General features: G+C 43.4%; 1 protein-coding gene across 3 annotated transcripts in view; it reads right to left on the bottom strand.

Annotated features, from left to right (window-relative positions):
- Nucleotides 1–1,124: 1,124 nt before the first annotated feature.
- The window catches only part of TMEM268 (transmembrane protein 268), a 111,544-nt gene continuing 94,690 nt past the window's right edge, over nt 1,125–17,978 (bottom strand). For 2 of the 3 annotated variants that reach the window (XM_069748383.1, XM_069748384.1), the window contains exons 8-9: nt 4,582–4,767; nt 1,125–1,838 (exon numbers count right to left, since the gene is read on the bottom strand). In XM_069748383.1, coding sequence (XP_069604484.1) covers nt 1,671–1,838; nt 4,582–4,767 — 354 coding nt within the window. In that variant the 3' untranslated portion in view covers nt 1,125–1,670. The remainder of the gene's footprint in view (nt 1,839–4,581; nt 4,768–17,978) is intronic. The other variant, XM_069748385.1, reaches the window with a different exon arrangement.

Raw genomic sequence — 17,978 nt, 5'->3', positions numbered from 1 at the left:
AGCTCTGGCGCAGGCGTACTTTGTCTGCCCTGTTGAGGGCAGAGCAAAGTACTGCAGTGCGCAGGCGCCGGGACTCTCTGACCTTTCCTGCGCACTGCAGTACTTTGCTCTGCCCTCAACAGGGCAGGGCAGATTAAGTATGCCTGCGCCGGAGCCGCGGCGTGAAGACCAGAAGAGGATGTCATGGATGAAGATGGGAGGTGCTGGAGCTGACCTGAGACACCCAGGACCGCCTCTGGGTGAGTATAATCTAACCTCTTTTTCTCCCCTTTCAGGATACATCGGGGGCTTATCTACAGCATTACAGAATGCTGCAGATAAGCCCCTGATGACTGCGCTTACCTCACTATCGATTTTTGTGGTTGACAGGTTCCCTTTAATCTCCAAACACTAACAAATACTTGAAGTCACCTGAGCAACGAGCACACTTGCTCATCACTAGATATAAGCTCTGTGTACACTTGTACTGCTCTATATGAAGCTGTAGTACAGTCTCAAAGTAACCTCATTCCAAAAAGGAGCATGCATGGAATGACACTTGCATCTCTATGTATTTGGCCAAATTTTTCTTTTCTCCACAAGGCAAGGCTGATCCTACAGCTCCTTTATGACTGGTACCATTTTTCATCACTAATGAGCTCACTGAGCTGCCCTATGATTAATAAATGCATATGACTTCTGCGTCTGCTGCATTTCACCTGTTCTGTGGCCAATCACCACTCTGTTCCCGGTTGTGTCTGTATCTCCTGGGGATGGTTCAGGTTTGCATAATAAGGAGCTGACCACTATCTATATAGTGAACAGTTCCAGCTGTGACTCCAATGAGCACGTCACTATACACACGACACATAACCTAACAATAGTGGGAAGTTCCAACATTGAGCCCTGAAAACCAGCTGGGCAAAGGCTCCTAAGTTACAGAAACGAATGGGGGCAAAAATGTAAGATTACAAGGCTGTGGCAAACTTGTTTCTAAAAATCTGTTGATTGCTTTTGCACAGCGGGTGTGTGGATTTCTGAATACGCCTTACAGAGGAATAGGACCGTTACTGAGGTTTCATCAATAAACCTTATGACCAGACCATTCCAGTCTGCTACAAGTGATTTCCTCCACTTGATCCCTGTGTGGCACAATGAGGTACTTTATCAGAAGTGTAATACAATATAAATCTCCTTGCACTGACCATATTCATAGTGATGAAGTACAGTAATTACCAAGCCGTCCCAGAATTGGGAGTTGTAGCCTGGTTAGGGGGATGGGTAAATGTTTGGTTACAATATCCATATATGCATCATCCCTCCAGTGGAAGGTGCTGTGCTTCTGTACAATCCAGCAATCAAGTGAGCTCAACCTCAGGCAGGGATTTCTAAAGGGGGTATCCTCTTCTGATATATTCTTCATCCACAGGATAAAGTATTTGTCCAGCAAACGTGACAGTTCAGATTTTGATCCATCAGCTGCTCATTTGGAAACTTAGGAGGGAGCATGGTGTAGAAGTAGCTGTCACTCAACTCGTGGCTGTATGTCTTTTTACATAATTCAGTAACCGCTCCCTGCAGGGATTGTATGCTGATCCCTAATCGGCTGAATATGACCGCCACTGTTGCAGTGCTGTGCTCCCGGGAGATGCCTGACTGTACCTGTATTATCACACTTGTATGTGTCCCTCTTACATACAATGGACAGGTGCGAATATGTTGCTCTCGATGAACTGACAAGGACACGGTACATCCAGGACACCAGTGTGACCTGCGGCACGGGCCCGCGGCAGCTGTCCGGAGGTGAGGAGACGCACATAGCAGGCGCTTGTTAGAATCAGTAGCTGACGAGCCATCACCTGAAACAGAGAAAAATGTTTGTCACAAATTTTATATGGAAAATGCATGGTGCGACAAGATACGACTCCCGCTGTGCTGCCCCAACTGGGCCTGGTTTCTAACTCTAATCACAATGAGCAACAAACTACCGTAATATGGATTTAGCTCTGTCTATACTATAGCAAATGTACGTAACGGTCACTGGATCCTTTTAACCTCCGTACAGCAGCATTCCTGGGCGCAACAAACCCTGGTTATAGTGCTGCTATTAAGCACCAGTAGAGATCCTGCAAAATAACATCAGTTCCTCAAGTTTCTAGCCACATGTCGTCATTTACAGGGCTGTGGCCAATATGGGCCAGGTAAAGCCAAGATTGTGTATATAGTGCGGAAGCACAGTACTAATGACATGTCTGGGTTTTACGTGCGGCTGCTGCTGGCATCTATTATGCACAGCCCAAACTTATAAAGAATAATTTCAGCTCTACTATGTCACTTTCCAGTTTTTCTATAGTTTTATTCTTGGCTTGCTCATTATTTCACAATAACCATACATTGTAAAATGGGTCTTAAAGCTGCTGCTGTACTTATTATTTGCACAAGGATTTATGCATTCTGAAAATGCCATTTTAAAGTATTTCCTGAGTAGGTTATATGACTAGCCATTTTTGCATAGATTTTCAAAGTAAGTACACCGGTCTGAACAGGCCTGAGCTATGGAATTTGTATTGTGAAATCTGGTGAAAGAGACACTTTGTGCCTGGTTGTTATTGCAGTCATAGTTCCTCCACCCATGCCAGTGCTTTCCAAAACTATATTTAAAGAGAAATTAATGAACGAAAGTATGTGCACGCATTATAGTAGCTCAGTCGTTGGCATTGTTGCTTTGCAGCGCTTGGTTTAAATCCCACCACGAACAACATCTGCAAGGATGTTCCCCCTGTGTTTGTGTGGGTTTCCTTACTGATCAGAAATAGACTGACAAAAAAAGTGATCTTTTTATATATCTATCGTACATACAGATGTGTGAATGTAATATACACACCTGTATGGGTTTGTGTGAATACATTACATATATTCACAAACACTTGCTCACAATCTATGTCTGTGTGTGAATGTATCATGTACGATGGGTTTTTTACGTGTGAATAAATATGTATTTGTGTGTAATGTACATGTGAGTTTGAAGAGTATGTATAATTGCATACTGTATAGTCATCTACATACGAGCGTGTATCCATGCTGAGAATACAGGCAGAAATACATGCGATATCATCGTGGAGGCATCTGATTGGCTCCAAGTTTATTGTGCAGCAGCACAAAGACCCCAAATATCCAGCCAAGAACTATGTTAAGCGTAAAGAAGAACAAGGAGTCCTGGAAGTGATTATCCGGCTCCTACAGAGCTCTGATCTCACATAATCCAGCATGTCTGGGATCACATGGAATCATAGAATGGTAGAGTTGGAAGGGACCTCCTGGGTCATCTGATCCACCCCCCTGCTCAAAAAGCAGGATTCACTAAATCATCCCAGACCGATGTCTGTCCAGCCTCTGTTTGAAGACTTCCATGGAAGGGCTTGGCGAGACAGAAGGATTTGCATAAGTGACATCCACAGAAGATCTGTGGTCGGTTCCCCAAGATGGTAGGAACAACCTCCTGCCGAATTCCTTAAAAAACTGAGAAAGTAAAAGTACCGGACCTAGAAGTGATGCGGTTTTGAAGAAAAATAGTGTTATAGTGTTCAATAATGGATTTTATTTACTTTTCTTTTTTGTTCATTCACTTTGCATTTTGTTAATTTATAAAAATAAACACTTCTATACATGAAAGCTTCTTACAGCGCAGCATTCTTTCCCACACCGGTCTAAAACTTTTGCACACTACTGCATGTATACATATACACATACTCAGTGCCAACATAAGCAGCAGCACACTGCAATCACCATTCGCTAATGAGCCTCAGATTTGACCTCCGGACCATGGAGCTGCAAGGAAATTACGGTATGTAGACGACTTCACGCCCATGCTGTCTTTAGCAGAGGTAACACATCCCTACTTAAATTTAGGAACACTCCAAAGCATACATTGTGCTGTGAGAAGGGCGGGGTGCGAGTCTGTGGGGAATGAATTCAGTGAGCACCAAAAATGATGATCCCCTCCATGGGCTTTACGAAAGTCAGCCGGTTGTTCTGAGAGTCGTGCCTAGACGATGACTAATTGTAGAAGTGTATGTGTGTAGTTACACATTGCTCATGGGACTAGCCCCAATTCTGAATGTTGAGAACTCCTAACCACCAGTCTACTACATTGTTCTTTTTTTATAGTACTATGGACTGAAATTAAACTGGGCCGCACAGTACAGTGACAGATCTGCCTAAATAGCTTTACATCAATCATCGTCTTTGAAAGGGTTGTCTACCACAAGCCCGTAACTGCTAAAGTCCCCACATAAAATAATAATAAAACAACAATATATGCTTAGCTTGCCCTCCAAGTGATCATGTGACCGCTGCAGCCTATCAGAATTCCATCAAAGCAGACATCCGCTTTGTCAGACTAGTGAAGGCTACAGCCACTGATTGTTGGGTCATGCGTGACTTCTAGGAGACACATCACCAACATCGTTGTAGAGATGCCAGTCCAGGAGTTAAGCATGTTTTGTTTTGTTTGTTTTTTATATTTTATGTGGAGAAATTAAGCAGTTAACCCCTTAAAAAAAAAAAAAAAGCAATATTGGATTAGTTTAGCCTGTTACTTACTTCTGGGTGACTCTGTAGAATGAGTGGAATCTTTTTGTTGCACAGAACAGGTTTGTGCCTGGAACCACTGGCCAGCAGGGGGCTCTCTTCTGTTGTATTGTCCTCAGGACTAGTCTCTGCCAGTGCAGGATCAGCAGGAGTTTCTATGAAGATAAACAGCTGGTCCAGGAGCTTTCTCAGGTCGCCCTGCACATATCAATGACATAATACATCAGTTTTCACCATCCATTGCAATAGCGAGTAGTATGCAGAGCCTTGTTCTCACCACCTATGGTTAAAGGGGTTTTCATGGGACGTTCATACCTTGGATAGGTCATCAAGGTATGACACTCAACACCCCCATCTATTAGCTGATTAAAGGGGCCTTGAAGAGTCAGGACTGACACAAGTTTCTATAGATTGTGTAGTTGCCCTGAATGGTGCTGCAGATTGCCTCCTCTATTTACTTTCCAAAAGGAAAAGCTGCAGCCCTATGCAAGTCCAATGTGCAATGTTCAGAGCTGTGTCGCTGCTGGTACGCTGCAGCACCTTTAAAGACTATCATTAAGTTTTTGCTATGTAAACTGAGAGCAGCATGATGTGGGTGCAGAGACTCTGATTTCAGCCATGTGGCACTTACTAGACTGTGTTTTGTTTCAATGCAGTCAATGTTTTATTATCAGGAGATTATCACTAGAGGAATAGTTGTCTCGTGCCTCCTGGTCTAATCCCGTCCTCACCACTGATTACACGTTATAGTTACAAAAACTGCTACACAAAGAGCTGCCAATCGGTGTGGGTGAGGTTACAAAGGGCTCAGAATTATGAGAAAACTGTGATTCTATCAAAATGGCAGCATGCAGACCAGCAATTGACAAAGGTAGCAGGGCCGTATTTGGTGTTCATGCTGCCCTAGGCACTCTAAGTGGTGATACCCCATACTAGTAAGTCAGACGGAGGGTCCGCTCACACTGGCGAGTAGCATCCACTGATTCATGTGAGAGAATCGGATGCTATATGAACCTAATCTCTCCATATTTTCTATTGTTTGAGTCGGTGTATATCAGACTGCACTCCAATGATATCTATGTAGAGTCCGATGTTTTCCATGCTCCCATACACTTGTATGGGTGCCTGCCATCGGATATATGCTGCCAATTGCATCATGCAGCAGTTTTCTATTCTCATGCCAACTCACCATGAGAAAAAAAAGCTAGTTGGCACTGCCCCATAGTATAACATTGCAGCGATCACCAGTGCGAGCGAACCATAAAAGTGCCGATACCCTTTAGATAGTAGTTAACTTCCCCATACACAACAGACTAAGGTCGGCCAAACTCGCCCGTATGACCAGTTTCAGATGACAGTCTAAGGGCGCCTGCAGGCGTATGAGAAATCGACTGTTTCATCCAGAAAACTTGGACGATTGTTTTCTAATTTTCATCTATGTATCCATTTTTTACATCCATGTGATATCCGTGTACGATCCGTTTCATACAACTAATTTAAAACATGTACATGATCACATACAGTTTCCTCTGTTTTTAATAGAAATCTATCTGGAAAAATTGGATGCCACATAGATATTCCGTGCGGGATCAATTTTTTTCCCCCACCCATAGACTTAAATGTGTGAGTCTCATCCGAGACTCGGTACAAAGTAGTGCATGTTGCCATTTTTTTCAGTCGAACTGAGAACATTTTTTTCATAGGAACTGCCCTATTGAATGACATTGATCAGTGTGCTGTCAGTGTACAATCTGATCAAAAATCAGACATACAGATGAGCGTTTAAGTCGTCCATGTGCTAAGCCTTAAAGGGATTTTCCCAAGAACAAAGTTAATTGTAATCAACATTTTAATCAATAGATCTTTGAATAATAATCTATATACATAATTGTCTAAGGGTCACTTCCGTCTGTCTGTCTGTCCTTCTGTCACGGTTATTCGTTTGCTGATTGGTCTCGGCAGCTGCCTGTCATGGCTGCCGCGACCAATCAGCGACAGGCACAGTCCGATTAGTCCCTCCCCTACTCCCCTGCACTCACTGCCCAGCACCGCTCACACAGGGTTAATAGCAGCGGTAACGGCCCGCGGTGTAACGCGCTCCGTTGCTGCTGCTATTAACCCTGTGTGTCCCCAACTATTTACTATTGATGCTGCGTATGCAGCATCAATAGTAAAAATAGGTCATATTAAAAATAATAATAATAAAAAAAAAAAAACCTGCTATACTCACCCTCAGCCGCTTTTTCCGCTCCTCTGGACGCTCGCGGGACCGCTCCATTGCAAGCGCCAGCTTCCGCTCCCGTCCCAGCGCTGGTGTGCGACAAGGACCTGCCGTGACGTCACGGTCATGTGACCGCGACGTCATCATAGGTCCTGCTCACACCAGCCCTGGGACCGGAAACTGCCGCTTGCAATGGAGCGATCCCGGGAGCGTGGCGAGGAGCGGGAAAGGCGGCGGATGGTAAGTATAGCAGAACTTCAACGGTCCTTCAGAAGGTGAGTATTATTTTTTTTTAAGTCTCTATACTACGTGGCTCTGTGCTGGGCAATATACTACGTGACTGGGCAATATACTATGTGGCTCTGCTATATACTATGTGGCTCTGCTATATACTATGTGGCTCTGCTATATACTATGTGGCTCTGCTATATACTATGTGGCTCTGCTATATACTATGTGGCTGGACGATATACTACGTGGCTGTGCAATATACTATGTGGCTGGGCGATATACGTCGCTGGGCAATATACTACGTGGCTGGGCAATATACTACGTAGACATGCATATTCTAGAGACAACCCGATGCGTTAGAATCGGGCCACCATCTAGCAACTTCCATAATTGGATGTTTTAAATAAAATGTTCCTGTGCTGAGATAATCTTATAAATATGCCCCTGCTGTGTACTGTGTAATATCTGTGTCTGACCGTACAGGACCATGGTCTGATCATAACACAGCTCCTGGGCGGGGGAGGAAGCAAAAGAGCATACAGATAGCACAGGATCACAAATGATTCTTTCTTTGAGGTAAAACATTGCTTCAAAATAGGCAGTCTGTATACGCTTTTGCTTCCTCCCCTGCCCCAGAGATGTCTGCACAGTCAGACACAGCCATGACACAGTATACAGCAGGGGCACATTTATAAGATTATCTCAGCACAGGGACATTTTTTCTTAACACATCCAATTGTGGAAATTATTATTATTCCAAGATCTAGTGATTAAAGCGTATTTTGTTTGTGGGACAACCCCATTTAATGCTACATTCACACAACCCTACGAGTGTTAAAATCAAAGAGAAACAGACCATTTTTATTCTCCGATGTCACCCTAGTTGTGTCTTATTTGCTTTTGTGTGTGTAAAAGCACTTCCTTCCAAGCCAATAAAAAAAAAACACATTTCTACTCAAGATTATCACTAAGAAACAAGTCTGTGATGCAAAATGGAAACAAATATCAGGGATCTCACTACAGCAAAGCGTTTTTTTTCAGCTGCGGTTTTTGTATCCTTTTAGTATGTCATGTTAAAAAAGAAAACTACTTTATTTTGGAACTTCCTTTTACTTAGTTTTGCTAAGACTTCATTTATAAAGTCTAGTGATGGGCGAGCACTATGGGAAACCCGAGCATTTTTGCCGCGATCCCCAACAGGGGTCCTTTTAGGGTCTAAAAATGTCAGAAATCAATGGGAACAGTGCTGAAATGACATGGGAAGATCATGGGGAAGACCCCTGGAAGCATTTCTGACAATGTGACCAATGTTGTCAGAGAGTGACGCCACTTTTACAGGCACACACTAAAACATTAAAAAAATTAAAACCAAAATGGATTTTCCTGGGAAATAGGTTAAAGGGAACCTGTCACCTGAATTTGGCGGGACCGGTTTTTGATCATATGGGCGGAGTTTTCAGGTGTTTGATTCACCCTTTCCTTACCCGCTGGCTGCATGCTGGCCGCAATATTGGATTGAAGTTCATTCTATGTCCTCCGTAGTACACGCCTGCGCAAGGCAATCTTAATGAAAAGGGACTGTATGGTAGGAGACCCAGGAAGACCCCACTTCTTATCCCGAGACATAAAAAAAAGCCAGGCTGGAGTTTGCCAAAACTTGCCTGAAAAAGCCTAAAATGTTTTGAAAGAATGTTCTCTGGTCAGATGAGACAAAAGTAGAGCTTTTTGGGCAAAGGCATCAACATAGAATTTACAGGAGAAAAAAGAGGCATTTAAAGAAAAGAACACAGTCCCTACAGTCAAACATGGCGGAGGTTCCCTGATGTTTTGGGGTTGCTTTGCTGCCTCTGGCACTGGACTGCTTGACCGTGTGCATGGCATTATGAAGTCTGAAGACTACCAACAAATTTTGCAGCATAATGTAGGGCCCAGTGTGAGAAAGCTGGGTCTCCCTCAGAGGTCATGGGTCTTCCAGCAGGACAATGACACAAAACACACTTAAAAAAGCTCTATAAAATGGTTTTGAGAGAAAGCACTGGAGACTTCTAAGGTGGCCAGCAATGAGTCCAGACCTGAATCCCATAGAACACCTGTGGAGAGATCTAAAAATGGCAGTTTGGAGAAGGCACCCTTCAAATATCAGGGACCTGGAGCAGTTTGCCAAAAAAGAATGGAGCAATGCTCAATATGTGGCCCGTATTTTTGTTTTCTTAACAGAAAAATATTGTATAGAACTAGGGTAACACACCACCAGAAAAGGTGAATGTAGGCCTGAAATGCCCAAATTTGTAGCCCACAGAGAGATCAGGCATCTGACAGAGATTCCACAATGCTCAATGTGTGGCATGTATATTTGTATTTTTTACCCCAAAATAGTGTAGAGAACTAGGGTGACAGACAGCAAATACAGTGGATTGGAGGCCTGAAATGCCCAAATTTGTAGCCCACTGTGAGATAACGCTTACTGCATGTGTTGAAAGACACTTGCTTAGCAACGGGACTCAGTCACACAGGCACGTTTTTCTCACAAAAACAGTCCATGCGGATTATTATGGTATCATAAACTGGGTTATGCACAGTTAATTATAAACTTCACAGAACACAATCGGCACCAACAGGTGACATTAAGTTGCAGCTTTAACTTAGATATTTGATATACGGCTTTAACTCACAGTTCAGACACTACACCCGCCAGCCCTCCTTGACTAGTACCCAGGGGGTGTCTGTACGCCGTATCAATGTCGTTAGTCACAAAGCGCACACGACATTGGTTCGCAGTCTCTAAACACGCTGGACCTCACTTCGTCCAGTTACCATGGGAGACCACACAGCTCATTACTGACCCCCTGTCAGTGCACACATTTCCGCATACTCTGGGTTACCTTCCAGGAGCTCCTGCTCCACACGCTGACTCCTGTCAGTCCTCTCTCCTCCAGGGAAACTGCCGAACCGGGATCACCAACCTGCCTGGTAGGCACATATCAGTCCAGATCCTCAGACGGGCTGTAGCTCCCACAATGCAGTGCCATCAGACTGCATACACTCCTTCCATGTGCTCTTCAGGAAGTCCTACTCCCAGAATCTTCCATCACAGGTTATGCTATTCAGGAAGTCCTACTCCCAGGACTTCCAACACAGGTCACCGCTTGTGCTGTTCAGGAATCAGGACATCTGTCCCCACCTGGGACCGTCCAACACACAAATGAGAGCACAGAGACCATTACAGACTCCATTCCGGTAAATGCACAGGAACCATGTGACCCACACCCTGGTCACATCATGTAGTTGTACCCACTCCCATAGTTGGGTGGTGTGTGTGTGTGGCTAGTTCGACCCACCCAGCTCTCATCACTAGCCCTGTAAGCCTCCCTTCACAACTATACAAACACTTGTGGGACTACAGGTCCCAGAACAACATTACTTCAGGCTTACCTCGCAGACCCACTCTGCGACACATACCGGCCATTTACAATCCTGCCGGTCACTATCTCATCACCATTATAACCACAAATATGCCTCCATCCTGAGGAGCACACACACAGCGCCCCCTAGCTGTAACAGAGGTCACTGCAACACACCACAGATAGATCAGCCGTCTGACAGAGAAACCACAATGCTCAATATGTGGCCTGTATTTTTCTTTTTTAACTGAAAAATACTGTATAGAACTAGGGTAACCGATAGCAAATACTGTGGAATGGAGGCCTGACATGCCCAAATTTGTTGCCTACAGATAAATCAGGCATCTGACAGAGATACCACAATGCTCAATATGTGTCCTGGATTTTTCTTTTTTTTAACCCCTTTCTGACATTGGATGTACTATCCCGTCCATGTGGGGTGGGCCCCTATGACCATGGACGGGATAGTACGTCCAGCGCGATCGGCGGCGCTCACGGGGGGAGCGCCGCCGATCGCGGCCGGGTGTCAGCTGCCTATCGCAGCTGACATCCGGCACTATGTGCCAGGAGCGGTCACGGACCGCCCCCGGCACATTAACCCCTGGCACACCGCGATCAAAGATGATCGCGATGTGCCGGCGGTGCAGGGAAGCATCGCGCAGGGAGGGGGCTCCCTGCGGGCTTCCCTGAGCCCCCCGCAGCAACGCGATGTGATCGTGTTGCTGCGAGGGTCTTACCTCCCTCCCGGCCTGCTCGAGCCCCGGATCCAAGATGGCCGCGGATCCAGGTCCTGCAGGGAGGGAGGTGGCTTCACAGAGCCTGCTCAGAGCAGGCACTGTGAAGCAGCCTGCACTGCTATCAGATCGGTGATCTGACAGAGTGCTGTGCAAACTGTCAGATCACTGATCTGTGATGTCCCCCCCTGGGACAAAGTAAAGAAGTTTAAAAAAAAATTTTCAAATGTGTAAAAAAAAAAATAAAAAAAAATATTCCAAAATAATGAAAAAAATATATATATATTATTCCCATAAATACATTTCTTTATCTAAATAAAAAAACAAAAACAATAAAAGTACACATATTTAGTATCGCCGCGTCCGTAACGGCCCGACCTATAAAACTGGCCCACTAGTTAACCCCTTCAGTAAACACCGTAAGAAAAAAAAAAAAGAGGCAAAAAACAACGCTTTATTATCATACCGCCGAACAAAAAGTGGAATAACACGCGATCAAAAAGACAGATATAAATAACCATGGTACCGCTGAAAACGTCATCTTGTCCCGCAAAAAACGAGCCGCCATACAGCATCATCAGCAAAAAAATAAAAAAGTTATAGTCCTGAGAATAAAGCGATGCCAAAATAATTATTTTTTCTATAAAATAGTTTTTATCGTATAAAAGCGCCAAAACATAAAAAAATGATATAAATGAGGTGTCGCTGTAATCGTACTGACCCGAAGAATAAAACTGCTTTATCAATTTTACCAAACGCGGAACGGTATAAACGCCTCCCCCAAAAGAAATTCATGAATAGCTGGTTTTTGGTCATTCTGCCTCACAAAAATCGGAATAAAAAGCGATCAAAAAATGTCACGTGCCCGAAAATGTTACCAATAAAAACGTCAACTCGTCCCGCAAAAAACAAGACCTCACATGACTCTGTGGACCAAAATATAGAAAAATTATAGCTCTCAAAATGTGGTAACGCAAAAAATATTTTTTGCAATAAAAAGCGTCTTTCAGTGTGTGACGGCTGCCAATCATAAAAATCCGCTAAAAAACCCGCTATAAAAGTAAATCAAACCCCCCTTCATCACCCCCTTAGTTAGGGAAAAATTAAAAAAATTTATTTATTTCCATTTTCCCATTAGGGCTAGGGTTAGGGCTAGGGTTAGGGTTAGGGCTAGGGTTAGGGCTAGGGTTAGGATTAGGGCTAGGGCTACAGTTTGGGTTGGGGCTAAAGTTACAGTTAGGGTTTAGATTACATTTACGGTTGGGAATAGGGTTGGGATTAGGGTTAGGGGTGTGTCTGGGTTACAGGTGTGGTTAGGGTTACTGTTGGGATTAGGGTTAGGGATGTGTTTGGATTAGGGTTTCAGTTATAATTGTGGGGTTTCCACTGTTTAGGCACATCAGGGGCTCTCCAAACGCGACATGGCGTCCGATCTCAATTCCAGCCAATTCTGCGTTGAAAAAGTAAAACAGTGCTTCTTCCCTTCCGAGCTCTCCCGTGTGCCCAAACGGGTTTACCCCAACATATGGGGTATCAGCGTACTCAGGACAAATAGGACAACAATGTTTGGGGTCCATTTTCTCCTGTTACCCTTGGTAAAATAAAACAAATTGGAGCTGAATTAAATTTTTTGTGAAAAAAAGTTAAATGTTCATTTTTATTTAAACATTCAAAAAATTCCTGTGAAGCACCAGAAGGGTTAATAAACTTCTTGAATATGGTTTTGAGCACCTTGAGGGGTGTAGTTTTTAGAATGGTGTCACACTTGGGTATTTTTTATCATATAGACCCCTCAAAATGACCGAATGAGATGTGGTCCCTAAAATAAAATGGTGTTGTAGAAATGAGAAATTGCTGGTCAACTTTTAACCCTTATAACTCCCTAACAAAAAAAAATTTTGGTTCCAAAATTGTGCTGATGTAAAGTAGACATGTGGGAAATGTTACTTATTAAGTATTTTGTGTGACATATCTCTGTGATTTAATTGCATAAAAATTCAAAGTTGGAAAATTGCGAAATTTTCATAATTTTCGCCAAATTTCCGTTTTTTTCACAAATAAACGCAGGTACTATCAAAGAATTTTTACCATTGTCATGAAGTACAATATGTCACGAGAAAACAGTGTCAGAATCACCAGGATCCATTGAAGCGTTCCAGAGTTATAACCTCATAAAGGGACAGTGGTCAGAATTGTAAAAAAATTGGCCCGGTCATTAACGTGCAAACCACCCTTGGGGGTAAAGGGGTTAACTGAAAAATACTGTATAGAACTAGGGTAACAGATAGCAAATATAGTGGAATGGAGGCCTGACATGCTGAAAATTTGAAGCCCACAGATAGATCTGGCGTCTGACAGAGACCCCTCAATATTTGGCCTGTATTTTTTTTTAAACAGAAAAATACTGTATAGAACTAGGGTAACACATGGCAAACAAAGGTGCACGTAGGCCTGTAATGCCCAAATTTGTAGACCACAGATAGATTAGGCATCTGACAGAGAAACTACAATGTTCAATATGTGCCTTTATTGACAGAAAAATACTGTATAGAAATAGGGTAACAGACAGCAAATACAGAGGAATGGTGGCCTGAAATTTCCAAATTTGTAGCCCACAGATAGATCAGGCGTCTGACAGAGATACCACAATGCTCAATATGTGGCCTGTATTTTTATTTTTTTTACTGAAAAATAGTGTATGGAACTAGGATAAGAGATAGCAAATAAAGTGGAATGGAGGCCTGACATGCCCAAATTTGTAGCCCACAGATAGATCATGCTTCTGACAGAGATACCACAATGCTCAATATGTGGCCTGTATTTTTTACCCCAAAATAGTGTATAGAACTAGAGTCACAGACATCAAATACACTGGAATGGAGGCCTGAAATGCTCAATTTTGTAGCCCACAGATAGATCAGGCATCTGACAGAGATACAGGCCCGAATTTAGGGGTGGGCTCAAGGGGCCCGGGCCCTGGGCCACCCACCAAGCAGGGGCCTCCCACCAATATAGGGATAAATCTCAAAACATGTAAAATACACGTCTCTTTGCTGTGAACCATTTCTAATGATAAGGAATATTTAACAAAAGAGAAACTATTGAAAGTGTAGGGACCTGGCTACGGTCCTACATCTCAGTGGCTGGCGCAGAGCAGCAGAGTCATGGCACCTGACCTGCATCAGCATCCACTGACCTGGTTAGCCTAGCCAGACTTCCTTAGTACCCTCCCTGTACCTAATGCTTAGCTTATGGCATGTGGCAGCCTTCTCCGATCCCAACAGAAGCTTCTAGGCGCTACCTATTCAGCTACATGATCGCTCCCTCGGGTTAGATCAGATGAGAGTTTGCTCAGCTACCTTTGAGGAAGGAGGCGGAGCCACGATGTCGGCGTGAAAAGAGGATTCTCCACCACGGAGCGCGGCAGGACTTCACTCTGAATCTTCAGTCACTGAAGATCCAGAGGTGAAGTGGTTCAATCTTCACAGTGTCGCGGTGGGTGAGTATGATCTCTCTCTGTGTGTGTCTATGTGTGTCTGTCTGTTTGTGTATCTTTCTTGGAGCTCCTGTCCTACACAGAACCATACAGTATATACAAGTCCACACTATATCCTGCATTACAGTGTGTCTGTGTATACTGTATGTATATAGTGTGGACCTGTTTACAGTATATTGCTCTGTATACACTTTATACAGCCCCTCAGCCTCTATTCTATATACAGCCAGCACAGCAACAGCCTCTGATATATACAGCCTGGCAGCAGCCCCTCATATATATACAGCCCAACAGCAGCTTCTAATATATACAGCCCAGCAGCAGCCCTATGTATATATATATATATATATAAATATATATATATATGTGTGTCTGTGTATATATATATATATATACTGTACATATATATATATATATATATATATGTATATATATATATATATATATATATATATATATATATATATATATATATACAGCTCAGCAGAAGCCCCTCATACATATACAGCCCAGCAGAGGCCTCTCATACATATACAGCCCAGCAGAGGCCTCTCATTAGTGATTTTGCAGCACAAAAATCAAGGAAAGTGCCCGGATTGCAAAAAATGAATGATTTTACTTGAATTACTCTGTGTAAATGATTTTTGCAAATAAACTTGCGTTCGTTTCATTTTGTGTTTTTGCATTACATATTGCAGCACCTTGAAAAATGGGCCTCCCTCCAAAATGGGCCCCGGGCCAATTTTACGCCACGCCTCTGACCACACCCATTCATAACTAGTCACACCCATATCCACGTCCCAACCACACCCATTTAGCACTGCTGCTGATCACACCGTTTCATAAAGAATAATTATAAACAAAAAATATGGCCACACAGTGCTCCATACTGTTTAATGGCCCTACATAATGCTCCATACTGTATATTGGCCGCACATGATGCTCCATACTGTATAATGACCGCACATGATGCTCCATACTGTATAATGGCCCCACATGATGCTCCATACTGTATAATGACCACACATGTTGCTCCATACTGTATAATGGCCCCATATGATGCTCCATACTGTATAATGACTGCACATGATGCTCCATACTGTATATTGGCCGCACATGATGCTCCATACTGTATAATATCCGCACATGATGCTCCGTACTGTATAATATCCGCACATGATGCTCCATACTGTATAATGACCACACATGTTGCTCCATACTGTATAATGGCCCCACATGATGCTCAATACTGTATAATGACTGCACATGATACATATACTGCCTCTGTACAAATCCCTAGTTAGACCGCACATGGAGTACTGTGTCCAGTTTTGGGCACCGGTGCTCAGGAAGGATATAATGGAACTAGAGAGAGTACAAAGGAGGGCAACAAAATTAATAAAGGGGATGGGAGAACTACAATACCCAGATAGATTAGCGAAATTAGGATTATTTAGTCTAGAAAAAAGACGACTGAGGGGCGATCTAATAACCATGTATAAGTATATAAGGGGACAATACAAATATCTCGCTGAGGATCTGTTTATACCAAGGAAGGTGACGGGCACAAGGGGGCATTCTTTGCGTCTGGAGGAGAGAAGGTTTTTCCACCAACATAGAAGAGGATTCTTTACTGTTAGGGCAGTGAGAATCTGGAATTGCTTGCCTGAGGAGGTGGTGATGGCGAACTCAGTCGAGGGGTTCAAGAGAGGCCTGGATGTCTTCCTGGAGCAGAACAATATTGTATCATACAATTATTAGGTTCTGTAGAAGGACGTAGATCTGGGTATTTATTATGATGGAATATAGGCTGAACTGGATGGACAAATGTCTTTTTTCGGCCTTACTAACTATGTTACTATGTTACTATGATGCTCCATACTGTACAGTACAGACCAAATGTTTGGACACACCTTCTCATTTAAAAATTTTTCTGCATTTTCATGACTGTGAAATTTGTAAATTCACACTGAAGGCATCAAAACTATCAATTAACACATGTGGAATTATGTACTTAACAAAAAAGTGTGAAACAACTGAAAATATGTCTTATATTCTAGGCTCTTCAAAGTAGCCACCTTTTGCTTTGGTGACTGCTTTGCACACTCTTGGCATTCTCTTGATGAGCTTCAAGAGGTAGTCACCGGGAATGGTTTTCACTTTACAGGTGTGCCCTGTCAGGTTTAATAAGTGGGATTTCTTGCCTTATAAATGGGGTTGGGACCATCAGTTGTGTTGAACAGAAGTCTGGTGGATACACAGCTGATAGTCCTACTGAATAGACTGTTAGAATTTCTATTATGGCAAGAAAAAAGCAGCTAAGTAAAGAAAAACAAGTGGCCATCATTATTTTAAGAAATGAAGGTCAGTCAGTCTGAAAAATTGGCAAAAACCATCAAGCGCTACAAAGAAACTGGCTCACATGAGGACCGCGCCAGGAAAGGAAGACCAAGAGTCACCTCTGCTTCTGAGGATAAGTTTATCTGAGTCACCAGCCTCAGAAATCGCAGGTTAACAGCAGCTCAGATTAGAGACCAGGTCAATGCCACACAGAGTTCTAGCAGCAGACACATCTCTACAACAACTGCTAAAAGGAGACTTTGTGCAGCAGGCCTTCATGGTAAAATAGCTGCTAGGACAGGCAACAAGCAGAAGAGACTTGTTTGGGATAAAGAACACAAGGAATGGACATTAGACCAGTGGAAATCTGTGCTTTGGTCTGATGAGTCCAAATTTGAGATCTTTGGTTCCAACCATCGTGTCTTTGTGCGACGCAGAAACGGTGAACTGATGGACTCTACATGCCTGGTTCCCACCGTGAAGCATAGAGGTGGAGGCGTGATGGTGTGGAGGTGCTTTGCTGGTGACACTGTTGGGAGTTTATTCAAAATTGAAGGCATACTGAACCAGCATGGCTACCACAGCATCTTGCAGCGGCATGCTATTCCATCCGGTTTGCATTTAGTTGGACCATCATTTATTTTTCAACAGGACAATGACCCCAAACACACCTCTAGGCTGTGTAAGGGCTATTTGACCAAAAAGAAGAGTCATGGGGTGCTATGCCAGATGACGTGACCTCCACAGTCACCAGACCTGAATTCAATCACGATGGTTTGGGGTGCGCTGGACCGCAGAGTGAAGGCAAAAGGGCCAAGTGCTAAGCATCTCAGGGGACCCCTTCAAAATTGTTGGAAGACCATTCCCAGGACTACCTCTTGAAGCTCATCAAGAGAATGCCAAGTTTGAGCAAAGCAGTCATGAAAGCAAAAGGTGGCTACTTTGAAGAACCTAGAACACAAGACATAATTTTAGTTGTTTCACAC

Source organism: Ranitomeya imitator, chromosome 2 (genome assembly GCF_032444005.1).
Source record: "Ranitomeya imitator isolate aRanImi1 chromosome 2, aRanImi1.pri, whole genome shotgun sequence".
Taxonomy (NCBI): Eukaryota; Metazoa; Chordata; class Amphibia; order Anura; family Dendrobatidae; genus Ranitomeya; species Ranitomeya imitator.
The sequence above is the reverse complement of the archived record's forward strand: the minus strand, read 5'-3'. Positions and strand labels throughout refer to the sequence as shown.